The sequence below is a fragment of the Procambarus clarkii genome, chromosome 53, assembly GCF_040958095.1.
Source record: "Procambarus clarkii isolate CNS0578487 chromosome 53, FALCON_Pclarkii_2.0, whole genome shotgun sequence".
In the NCBI taxonomy this organism is placed as follows: Eukaryota; Metazoa; Arthropoda; class Malacostraca; order Decapoda; family Cambaridae; genus Procambarus; species Procambarus clarkii.
The window spans coordinates 6,568,383-6,580,979 of record NC_091202.1 but is presented as its reverse complement, the minus strand read 5'-3'; the positions used below and the strand labels follow the sequence as shown (position 1 = coordinate 6,580,979).

Here is a 12,597-nt window from a genome sequence, read left to right as displayed (position 1 = left end):
CATAAAACAGAGGAAAGGGTCCTGAAAGATATTGTTAATAGAAACGTTATCCCTACAGACAAAAATCAGAGGATACAACTGACGATTTACTATAAAACCAGAAAAACGGCCAGCCTACTCATGAGAAACTCTCCAGACACGAAACAGAACGCTTTAAAAGAGACTAACGTCGTCTATGCCTTCAAATGCCCACTTGGGGACTGTAAGCTCCAAAAAACCCAGTATATAGGCAAGACAACAACATCTCTTTCTAGGCGTTTAACGATGCATAAACAACAGGGCTCCATTAAGGAACATATAATCTCTTCCCATAACCAAACCATCGCCAGAGAAATCCTAGTAAACAACACAGAAATCATCGATAGATACAGCGATAGCAGGCGGCTCGACGTTTGCGAGGCACTACACATCAAGAAGTCAACACCAGCAATCAACAGCCAATTATTGCACAACTATATTCTACCCACCTCAAGACTCCGCTCCAATATAGAAGCATCAAGAAATATGGACCAATAGGCTTTCTACAAACACTTCTATTCAATATCCATTGTTTCGTGTTCTGTCTTGTGTTGATACTTTTAATACCCTATTAATATCCTCTAATGCCACATCATCCTTCCCACCTTACTCAAATGTAATGCCACATCACCCTTCCCACCTCACTCAAATGTAGATATAAAATCAGGGAAACGCAAGTTCTAATCAGTTGTGTATTTGTGAAGTCTTTGAAAATGTAATAAGTTTTACGAAACGCGCCCGTGTCGCGTCAGACTAGAAATAAAAATGAATTTTGGAGAAGTGATTTTTGATTTACCTCCAACAGTGAAGCATAATGTACGAAAGATTGAGAAAATTCGTGTTAGAATTATTAATCTTACTTTTTCGGTCATATTTAATAAAATATATATATATATATATATATATATATATATATATTTATATATATATATATATATATATATATATATATATATATATATATATATATATATATATATATATATATATATATAACCACATTCACACATATATATCTCTCCTACCTTGACTGGGTAAGATAGGTGCTTTAGAAACTAATGTATTATTATGCACTTAATCACAGAAGGTGATTATGGTGTTTTTACAAAGGCAGGTTATGGTTGTGTCACAAATATTGTATAAAATATTGATTGGCTTATACCGAAGCCAATCTTGGGTACAAGTCCAATATATCATCAAGTGTTCCAATATACATATAGTATTTACAGAGTTTAGCATACCTCAGCCCAGGAGGGCGAGAGTCAGTCAGTATGGGATACTCTACAATATAATGTTCAAGGGAGTGCATGTTTTTTCTTTCACAAAGTTGTCACATGGAGTATTCCACATTTGGGTTTTGAGAGAGCTGCTAGGCTGTAGTGTTGGGAGCGCGGGACAGGGTACCCAGCTGGTGTTAGGGCGGGGGTACTAGCAGCCGGGGTGCACCCCTGCCCGTGCCCACATGGTGTTACTCTGGGTTGGTATGGTGTGTACCCATTTGATACTCTCACAGATTCCTGAAGAGTGAATATCATCGTCTAATGTTGCAAGATTTCCTTGCTTTGCTCAGTTATTTCCATGCTGAGCTGTTCTATAATTTTCATTTGTCCTTCTACTGTATCCATAAGCTCATCAATTTTCTGTGCCTGATCCGGGCCCCTCGACCAACATGTATTGCTGGAGACTGCAACTGTATCGTTTGGGCGACCGGCTGTGGAGTTTGGGTGGTTGGGTAAGGTAGGAAAATGTAGCTTAGTGATTGGTGGTGGCAGATATTATCGTTTTGGAAGAAACCCTTTTTCCCTGCCTCTAAATCCTTCAGATTAGCGGGAAATAATTCCTATATTATACCATATGAACAGGGGGAGACAAAGAGGGTTAATGACGCTAGTCAGAAACACCATAATCCAATATGAAAATAAACTTATTTTTGTGTGGGGATGGAGTAGAGGTATTAGCAGTAAGAGTAAATATGGCTAATTTTTGCGCTCCTCATATACAACGTCTACAAGTCACCTTAGACGTAAACTAGAAGCAAAGGCAGTGCTTGCCTTGGCGACGCACGAAAATGTAATTATTGCATTTAGGGATTTTAATGCTCATCATCAAGAGTTAGGTGCAACTGGGCCTGCCAATGCAGATGGGCGCCATTTATCTGCAGCTCTACGAGAAGTACCTGAGATTACACTTCTTAAGACTGGGGAACACACACACACACACATTCAAAGAGGTTCCCTTGATCTTACATTAATCTCAACAACACTCAAGCATCAGGCGAAGTGGGAGATAGACCCGGTGATTACCATTGACCACTATGCTACTGTCACAACACTAAACATAGAACGATCTCCTACACCACCTACACAACCTAGGTGAAATTTAATAAAGGCCTACTGGAATATATACCAAGATGAACTTGAAAAATGGTATGCAACATACACTCACCTGAGGATTTGAACCTACACGAGATCACTCTGCAGAAAGCCATTCTAGCTGCTGCAAACAAAGCTATTCCAATCATTTTCCAGGGAAACACAAAACGAAAGACCTATTAGTTCTACAGTAATGAAGTTAAAGAACAAAACTGCAAAGTCAACATCTTCAGAAAACATATACAACTGTATATGTTTTCCCATATACACCAGAAGGAGAAGAAGAGAAACCCCACACCAGATGGAAGAACTCTGCTAAGAGCGGTGATATCTGAAGCAAGACGAATTTTTATAGAGGTAAAGGAGGCAAGATGGTTTGAGTGGTATCAAACTCTAAATGACTATAGTAGTCTTGGCGAAATATGGGGCCAGAATAAAACTATATTAGGTGGACCAGCCCGACCACAGGCATGTATTAAATCATCATTGAGGGAGGCTGAGAGACTTGCTCTTCAATTTGCAGAATAAGCAGCTTCATATTAGCTTCCTGCAATGGTCAGAAGGCAGCAAGAACAATGAAAACCACAGATTGACAGCCAATCATAAGAGCAGCTGCCAATGACGAATGTGATTGTTCCTTCACCAAACAAAAACCAGAGCCAAAAAAGGTGTTAAGGACACGGCACCAGATGATGAACAAGAAATATTGGACGTTATTCGTTATAACTCAAGGCTGACTTACCGAAGAGGAAAATATGACGAATTGGGGAACTTCCTAATGGAAATACCATGAGAAAAAAAACTCAGATAAAAACTGTATAAGATGTGATGGAACCAGAAGTGCCAGAAAGCTGCAGACAGGTTTATCCTGGCCTGAGGATAAAAGGAGAAAAATGAATAGCAACAAAAGAATCCATGGTTCAGTCACGAATGTAAGATTGGGAAGCAATTGAGTACAAGAGCATGGAGAAACTACAGAAATACCAGAACACAACAGAGCAGGGAGAGATACCAGAGGGCCAGGAATGAGTACCTCAGAGTGAGGAGAGAGACAGTATGAAAATCACAATTTTCAACGTAATGCGGTACACTTTATGAGATCACTCACTATGTTTGGCCCCTTTACTGCTTCAATGTCTGGAAATATCTAATGTTATATCCGGACACGCGATAGCACACGTGTGCTCCCAATGGCTACTTGTGCTACCAGCACTTTGCATTTCTTTATAAATATTGAATTCCATGAGTCTGGACCCAGGGCTAAGTGCTTGGGCATATTGTCAATTTATCTCTCAAAATCTGCAGTTTGTGTTCATATCAGTTATGTTTTCAAGGGTTTGGATCTAATGCATGAAGATGATGTCCGGATCTCCCACTTTCTTGTTGTCTTTTGGATGCTAAACATGTCCTCATACTGCTTGTTTAGGATTTTACTAACTTCTTTGTCGTCCTTTGTGTATGGACTTTCACTTGTAAGTATAGGTCCAATACTAATGGAGGTTTTTGATTTTGATTTCTCTTATGTGAAAAAACGTTTTGGATTTTTCTTTCACTCTTCTATGGCTTTCTGTTCTAATTCTATTTCAACAATTTGGTATGATTGTTTCAGTCTGTTTTATTTTTTTCATCTCCCTGTTTAAATTATTCTTTCTTTCTATAGGGATAGTCGCGTCTGCTTAAGCATTTCCTTCTTCTGTAGTCCATTCTACATTCCCTTTCCAAGCTGATTCCCTTGCTGGCTTTTCGCATAGGAACATGTTTCAGACAGACTTTGTATGACTTGGTAGTCAGTTGTTCTATTCATAATAGTTCTATTCCGAGTATACTAGTACAGGTATTTGCTATTTTCCATCTTAGACTGGAGAGGTTGAATTCTCCTGGGAAGATATTATCTAATATTTGGCTTATCGGATTATCGATGCTGTTCTGTATTTTTGTTCCTCTGTTTTGGGAATTCCTCAACCGTTATATTTAGCTGTTATTATATTAGAATTATTAGCATACTAATTAAGTTAATTTTCTCTATTTTTACTCACAATACCACTACCACCTTACTTGTAGAGGTAAGGAGCTCCGAGCAAACAAACAAAACTCTCAAAAATACAAACCAAATCCTCCATGCGACCTATTGACTTAATATCTATATTGATTATTTTCTGGTATCCAGATCTCACTGTCCATTTTAAGTGCCTCTGTAAATATGCCATTTATGAACGGTATTTTGTTTGTCGCATTCGTTTTTATACCTTGCAAGTTGGCAAAGATAAATGAGGTATTTTGACTGGAGGGTTTTTCAGGATGGTCCATTATGCGAAGGCATATTGGATTTGTTCTGCCAAGTACTGGTTGTTGCCGGGATTTTGCCTTCCGTATTTGTAACTCCACTGGGGGTGTACTGGTAGCTATGACTCTGGAGTGTATGGTACACTTTGCTGGTTCCAGATCCATTCTCATTCATTCTCATGCATTTCCTCTGTTTTACCTTGTGAAACTGCTTTCTTCTGGCTCTAAACAAATATTTGTCGCTTCTCCCAAGTTATTTTCCAGTTTGTCACTCTGTAGTGTTCAATGCCTGTCACATGAAAATCTATAATGAGTTTTAAGATTCTATTTAAAATAGAATCTATTTTTAAATAGCAATTTCTTTGTTTAAGTGAGGCTTTCTATAAGAGAAAAGGACTACCCAACTTGCCATGGAGCTTTCTTGCTATAAGATCGAAATAGCAGCCCGAAATGAGTCCCACCTGTCGGATGCGGGACAGCTGATTTAATTTGGAGCGGGATATTCCTTTTTCTGAAGTGGACCAATCACGGACGAACGCCGTGAGTCGAGAGTAGGATTTGCTATCCAGACCCATCTGGTGAATAAACTCCCTGACTGAGAAAAGCATGCAACACTTATTAGTGCTTATGTACCAACAACGAGTAACCCAAAATATATTAAAGACCAATTCTATCAAGATTTGTAAGCACTGATTGCTTCAATACCAGAGGCAGACAAGCTGATCGTTCTTGGCGATTTCAACACCAGAGTTGGTGTTGATCACTTGGCATGGGAGGGGAGTTATTGGCAGAAATGGCATTGGTAACTGTAACAGTAATGGACATCTTATCCTAAGGCCATGTGCAGCGAATGATCGCCTGATCAATAACATCGTGTTGCGTCTGCTCAAATGCAACAGAACAACTTAGATGCTCCCACTCTCAACGCACCAGTACCTAACATGCTCCGTTGGAAAGACAGACAGGAATGCCCACATGACCAAGGCCATTTGGAGCAGATTGCTTAATTAACGGACCACAGACTACTTATTTCAAAAAATGAGCCTGAGGATGCAGCCCATGGAGTTGTGTTAGGTAGGGCTGAAAGGATTAATTGAGCATGCACTGTGACTGTAGGAGCAATGCAGTTACTCGTGACTCATATTTTTTCTTTTATTTTTACTAGTCTGTTGTTTACTAATTGACAGCACAATGTATAACCTATAGGACGAGAAAAGGCACATCAGGGAATGTAAGTCTTTTATCTCTTTCTTGGTGGTTTAGGAAAGTAGGCAATTTTAAAGGTCTGAGGTTGAAGAGAGAAGAGAGGACAAGCATGACAATATGGCTCAGGGATTAAGTCGTTTCAGAGGCAGTTGTAGACAGAGAAAAGAAAAACATGGTTCCTACAGGAGTGGGAAGATATGAGGAAATACTGGATGAAAAAGGGAAAATATAAAAAATGGTAGAGGTACTATAGGAAATCAAATCCAAAAAGTTACAAAAATATGATAAAAAGTGCCAAGAGATTGTAAAAAAACTAAGATGTTTAAGGAAGAATTTGAATATCGGGGTAAAATCTTGGGTCCTACTGTAAATTGCCAATAGGCAGACCTAAGTGAGAGGGAGCTTCGTAAGCTTGGAGAAGAAGTACAGAAAATTCAAGTAAAAGAGCACGCTGTTAATGAAAAACCATTTCAGGGTAGGTAAAAATCATAGAGGACAAGTTAAAGGGACTGAGCCCAGAAGATAATGACACATTGGTCGAAGTAATTGCAAAAAATAGGAAAGCTGAGAAAAATGTTGGGTGTTGCTCTGCAAATAAAAAAAACACCCTAAAGAAAGAACACTGAAAATTTAAGGTTTTCCAGGGGCAACAGAGGAAACCATGGCTGAACCCTGGTGTAAAAAAAAGAAGATAATCGGCCTCACATATCCTTAGGCTATTACGCCTATATGAGGTCGAGTGAGAATTTGTAGAAGTTTAAAGACTGGGTTCATATGCAACAGTACAGCAACATCGAATAGTTAGACCACTAAAGCTGGTATTTGTAAATGAGGTGGCACCAAGGATCCAGATGAAAGGAAAGGTAACCTTTGAGATATTGAAGATATAACAGAAAAGTATACCTTGAATATGGCATGAATGAAGATGAAATAAAGAGAAACACAGTTGAAAGAACAAGAAGGAAGGAGGAAGAGGAGGAGAGAGAAGGTTTGAAGTGAACAGTGAGACTAGGGAAATGGGGGGAAGAAACCCACACCACTTCTAGGCAGCTTAAGTAACTACGAATTCAAATTAGTGACATGAGGCGGAGGCAGGCATCTAACAGATTACAACAAGAACATTCGAGGAGGCATATAGTTCCAATCAGTAACTAGTGTTGACAACAAGAAAATAGCCCAGGCTCTACACCTATAGCATACCCCAAGCCATACATGACAACCTCCCAAAGCAGATTTTTCATTCCACCTATTCCCTCTCCCATTGATTCCTGTTTCACTTCATATGTCTATAGACTTTCCCAAACCAACAAGCCACCCCTCCCTTTCCTTTACCAATTACTCCACTATCTATCACGACCTCACTGCCCTCCTCTCCCAGGGTCTCTTCCCCAACCATTCTACCAATCCTTTCTGTACCTTCCACACACCTGAAGCAGCCCAGTATCGCACTCCGAGGCTGGAAGCTGGCCCATACAGGGAACAGAGTTGAAATGAAGAGCCTAAATTTCTGGTTCACAAATGATGATGGTATGTCAAACAAAGCAGATGAACTGAAAAAAGGACTAGTGAAACAAACGCTGAAATAAAAGCAATAGTATAAATTAAATTAAATTAAATGATCACAAATGATTTTACGAACTCACTTAGCCAGCAACTCTGGTTATTTTCGTCTCTCTTTCTACAGTGCCTCTTATCTTCACAGATCCAATCCCAAGTCAGGGTCAAGTTAACAAGAAGTGAGGAGTAATAGACAACTAAACTGGAAAAGGGGTGGTTAAACACTAGACAAAACCATCACCAAATATACTTAAATATTATGAACAGGTAATTGTCTACAAGAAATCACAATGATTGTGATTTCTGTGTGTAATGAAGTAAGGGTGAAGAGGAAGAACGGCCTATTAACATAGCTCGAGTGCATGGGGGAGTTGTGTAAAACCATGGTTCGTGTCTCGGAGAGGCTGCAGGATCTAAGAAAGTTCAGTAGAACTTCTGGTTAAAACTCTTTTACCATGTCGTAGCTCAGTCGATTAAGGCAGCGTCTGGGATGATCTCGGACGTAGGTTCGAATCCTCGTCACGGCCGGCCCTTGTGGATTTGTTTATAATGTTGGATTTATAGATAGAGATAGTACATGCAATACCTAAAGCCATTAATATTCACAGCATTTCGGGCAAGGTGTGGGGAGAAAAATCACTAGACTAAAGATTAATACTAACTGAGATTAAAGTATAAATTATGTTGAAATAAGGAAAGGAATAATTATGTTGAAATAAGGAAAATTTTTTATTTCAACATAAATTATGTTGAAATAAAAAAGTTGGGGAGGGTGAACATGGCAGAAATCAGCAATTATACAACTTGGTCAACAAACAGTATTGTTTGAAAATAGCAAGACAATTTTTGACATTTTGACATATAGAGGGTGAGGTAGGTAGCATGGAGTTTATTAGGTTGCACTTAGTTTATATATTATCCCAGACGCCACATCCCAGATTGTTCAGCCAGAAGGGTATTAGAGATCTGGTGGCAGGTGCGACGCTGACCGAGGTGGAAAACAACACCATAATAAAGCAATTCAAATAGTATCAAAGTAAATAATAAGCTAACTGCTAGTGCGAGTGAGAACTGTAATGAAGATGTTGGAGACTATGATGTGAATACGGGTGCTGATAAAAGTGACTGGAAGGGACATAGCAGTGATGGAGATGACGAATGTGATTGTGATATAGTCTAAATCGCAACCAGCGATGCTCGTAGCAATAATGGAGACGAGGAACGGGACGTGGATGACCACCTCGGCCAGCACACGCCACATCCCAGATGGTTCAGCCAAAATGGTATTAGAGATCTGGTGACAGGTGAGGCGCTGCGGGAGGTGGAAAACAGCACCGTAATAAAGCAATTCAAAAAGTATCAAAGTAAAATGGAATCTTTGGAATTCAAATGGAATAAAAAATAAATGGAATGTGACTTAGAGGCTGGATGGATAAGTGTATCGTTGGGAACACATGATGTAATCGATGCAGGGATAGTTGGGTTGTGAGATGGGATGGGTTCAGGGATAGTTGGGTTGTGAGATGGCATGGGTTCAGGGATAGTTGGGTTGTGAGATGGCATGGGTTCAGGGATAGTTGGGTTGTGAGATGGGATGGGTTCAGGGATAGTTGGGTTGTGAGATGGCATGGGTTCAGGGATAGTTGGGTTGTGAGATGGCATGGGTTCAGGGATAGTTGGGTTGTGAGATGGCATGGGTTCAGGGATAGTTGGGTTGTGAGATGGCATGGGTTCAGGGATAGTTGGGTTGTAAGATGGCATGGGTTCAGGGATAGTTGGGTTGTGAGATGGCATGGGTTCAGGGATAGTTGGGTTGTGAGATGGGAAGGATGCAGGGATAGTTGGGTTGTGAGATGGGACGGGTGAGACTAGAGATGAAATGAATAATCAGATAGGTGTGGTTGAAAGATGGGATGAATTAGGGGGTGTTTAGGGGTCAAGAAATGGAATTGGTAAAAATGAGGATATGATGTGTGGTGGATGGATTAGAGGATTGGTGGAGATGAGGGATGGAGTATAGGAGGGAATGGCTGGGATTACAGATGGGATGGATGAGAGAATTGGACGGACTGGCAGTTGGAGTGGATCAGGTGTAGGAAGATGGAATGAATAAGGAGATGGGGTAGGCTTTAGAGATGAGATGGAAGCAAGAATGGGCGGGGTTGATAAAATTGGTGGCAAGATAGATGAGGTTTAGAGATGTATGGATGTGAGAGAGGGTGGGGATGAAATGTAGGATAGATGACTGAGAAGCGGGGATGAGTGGGATGAAAATTAAGATGAAAGCGTATAATAATGTGGGTGAGAGGGAGACGGATGAGAAGGGTGGGGATTGAGAGGTAAGATGGATTAAGGGATAGGTTAAGATATAGGATAAATTAGGGGATTTGTGGGATTGAGAGATAGAGCAGATTCGGCGATGAGTGAAGTTTGAGAGCTTGGTCGGAAACGGAGATGGATTGGGTTCAGAAATCATATGGATAAGGTAATGGGTAGGTTTGAGAGATCAAACGGATGAGGGGGGCGGGTGAGGATGGATTAGGGAACAAGTTGCAGTTCAGATGAAGATATTGATGGATTGAGAAATAGAAGGTAGGAAGGTTGAATTAAGATATATAACATGTGTTGACAGGTAGTGTTGAGAGATGGGATGGAGGTGAGAATATTTTGGTTTTATAGATAGAATGGAGGCGGGTATAGGTGAGGTTGAGAATTGTAATGCATGAGGAGATGAGTGTGGGCTGAAATATGGAGTCACTGATAGGATGGATTTGGCTCAGAGATAGGATAGATGAGAGGATTGGTGTGTTTGTGAGAAGGAATGCATAATAGAATTAGCTTCGTTAAAAGATATGATTGGTAGGGGTCAAGACTTGAAATGTATGAAGGGTTTGGCTGGGTTGAGAGAAGGGATACATGAGGAGATGGTTGTTTTGATTAATGGAAGGATGAAGGAAGAAAGATATGTTACGGGTGTCGGAGTGGGTGGTATGGGAGGTCGGAAAGATGATGTAATAAGCAGGCAATGAGGGATGTGCTGTAGACGGGGATGGTTGGGATTTAGAGGATGAAATAATGAAGGAGACGGAGTTTACAAATGAAATGGAAGCGAATATGTGAAGGATTGAAAGATGTGAAACAAGAGGGAATATGTGGCGTTGAAATTTGAATGCGGAAAAACGGGGGATTGGAGATGGAAGGGCATGAGGGGGATGGGTGAGGATTAGTGATGGGATGAATGAAGGGATGGGTGGACTGAGAAATGCAAGAAGGGATAGAATGGGTGAGGATGAGAGATAGGATGTATGGGTGAATGAAAGGAATTGAGAGACGAGATGGATGAGGAGATGACTTGGGTTGAGATAAAGGATGGAAGATGGTTAGGGCGTGGTTAAGTGACATAAGAGGTGGAGAGACAGCTGGCGCTGAGTGATGCGGTGTATGAGGAGATTAGTGAGGTTGTTAGATGGTATGGAAGAGAGGAAGGTAGTGTGAGCTTTTGAATATATTAGGTGTTGGGTACCCAGTGGAAGCAAGTATGGGCGTGACTGAGAAATGGGATGAATGAAGGAACTGTTGGGTTTGAGAGATGGTGGGATGGGTATGGTTGAGATATGGGATGAATGAGGAGATGGGTGGGGTTGAGAGATAGGATGGAAGCAGGAATGAAGGGGTGGATGTGAGATAGGATAAATGAATTTGAGAGGCGGGAATGTTGAAGGGGTAAGTGGTGTTGGTAACTGGGATGAAACAAGTCATGGTTAGAGTTACACATGGAACTGAAGAGGGAGCAGGAGGTGAGAAATGGTGTAGACAAAGGGATAAATGTGACTGAGAAGAAGTGGATGAGGTGGTATATGTGGTTAAGAGATGGGAGTGAAGCAGAGTTGTGTTAGGTTGACAGATATGATTGAGCAGGAGATGGAAGGGGTTGAGACATTATATGGATGGTGACCTAGGAATACTCGAAGTCGGATTTGTTTATTTTGAGTCACAAATAATTTTACTGTTCAATAATCATTTCTGAGGAATTATTAATAAATTAATAACTTACTGAACGCCGTTTTAGATTCGTTGAAGTCCTTGCCCCAGGTGAATTTGTTCCTTGAGGATTTTGTCCGAAGGAGCTTTGCGGAGAAGTTTCAATCTTTTGCTTCTTGGCCGTGTTAACAGGTTCTGGAATTATAGTTATTAATTAATGCACTTCCATCTACTTTCTCAGACTCATTTTTGTATGACTGATCCCCATCATGTGAATGTTTTGTGATATCTTTACTGTAATAACAACTGCTAACTTACCAGCCATACACTGGTCATTCACAGGCCATATACTCGTCATATAATCGCCATACATTGGTCATTTATTAGTTATACTGACTATATATTAAACATATAATGGCCTTGTACTGGTCATACTGACTATGTACCGACTGCATGCTTGTCTTGTAGAAGCCATGTATTGTTCAAATACTAATTATCTTTTAGACATATACTTGCAATATACTGATAATCCTTTTTTGTAATTTACTGGTCTTATACTGGTCACATAGTGACCATATAGTGGATACAAAGGAGATCAATTAATCATATATTTTTATATAATGGTTATAAACTTCCCATATTAGATGACAATGGTAATCTATTGACGCCGACTCTACTGAAACTGAAACTCATCTCTGTTACTTTAATTCATTTAGTAGACATAAAACAAATAACAAATTTATAACTCTGCTAATAACTCATGCATATAACGTACATGAAGCATAGTAACACATCATATATACCATGTATATATTGTGGCATGTTTCCCCTGTGTCAGCCCCGGTGTAGGAGCCCCCGCCAGGACCGTTACTCACTCCCCGGAGGGTGGTACAGTAGAAGGATGAGCTTTCAGACGACTTCAGCTCGTAACTACTCTTAGGGCATCGTCCTCAACACTTCAGATGGGATTCAGATTCCCCCATTGTCCACTGTATGAAACTCACACTGCACCCTGTGCGGTTATTGAATAACTGCGGAGGCTAGGATACCCCGTACTCTGGTAAACTTACTCAGACTCTAAATCGTCCTCACATGGACATAGCGCCACTACCGGTATATAGTTTTTTTGGAATTTTCTCAGTTGTTGTCCTGTAGGCACACACACTCACTTCCTCAAGGG

The 12,597-nt window shown here is 40.4% G+C and overlaps 1 protein-coding gene across 1 annotated transcript in view; it reads right to left on the bottom strand.

The window, feature by feature from the left end:
- LOC138349640 (uncharacterized) overlaps positions 1-11,775 on the bottom strand; it is a 44,628-nt gene extending 32,853 nt beyond the window's left edge. The window contains exons 1-2 of the mRNA XM_069304697.1: positions 11,736-11,775; positions 11,491-11,612 (exon numbers count right to left, since the gene is read on the bottom strand). Of these exons, the coding sequence (XP_069160798.1) occupies positions 11,491-11,612; positions 11,736-11,775 (162 nt within the window). The remainder of the gene's footprint in view (positions 1-11,490; positions 11,613-11,735) is intronic.
- Positions 11,776-12,597: the final 822 nt, after the last annotated feature.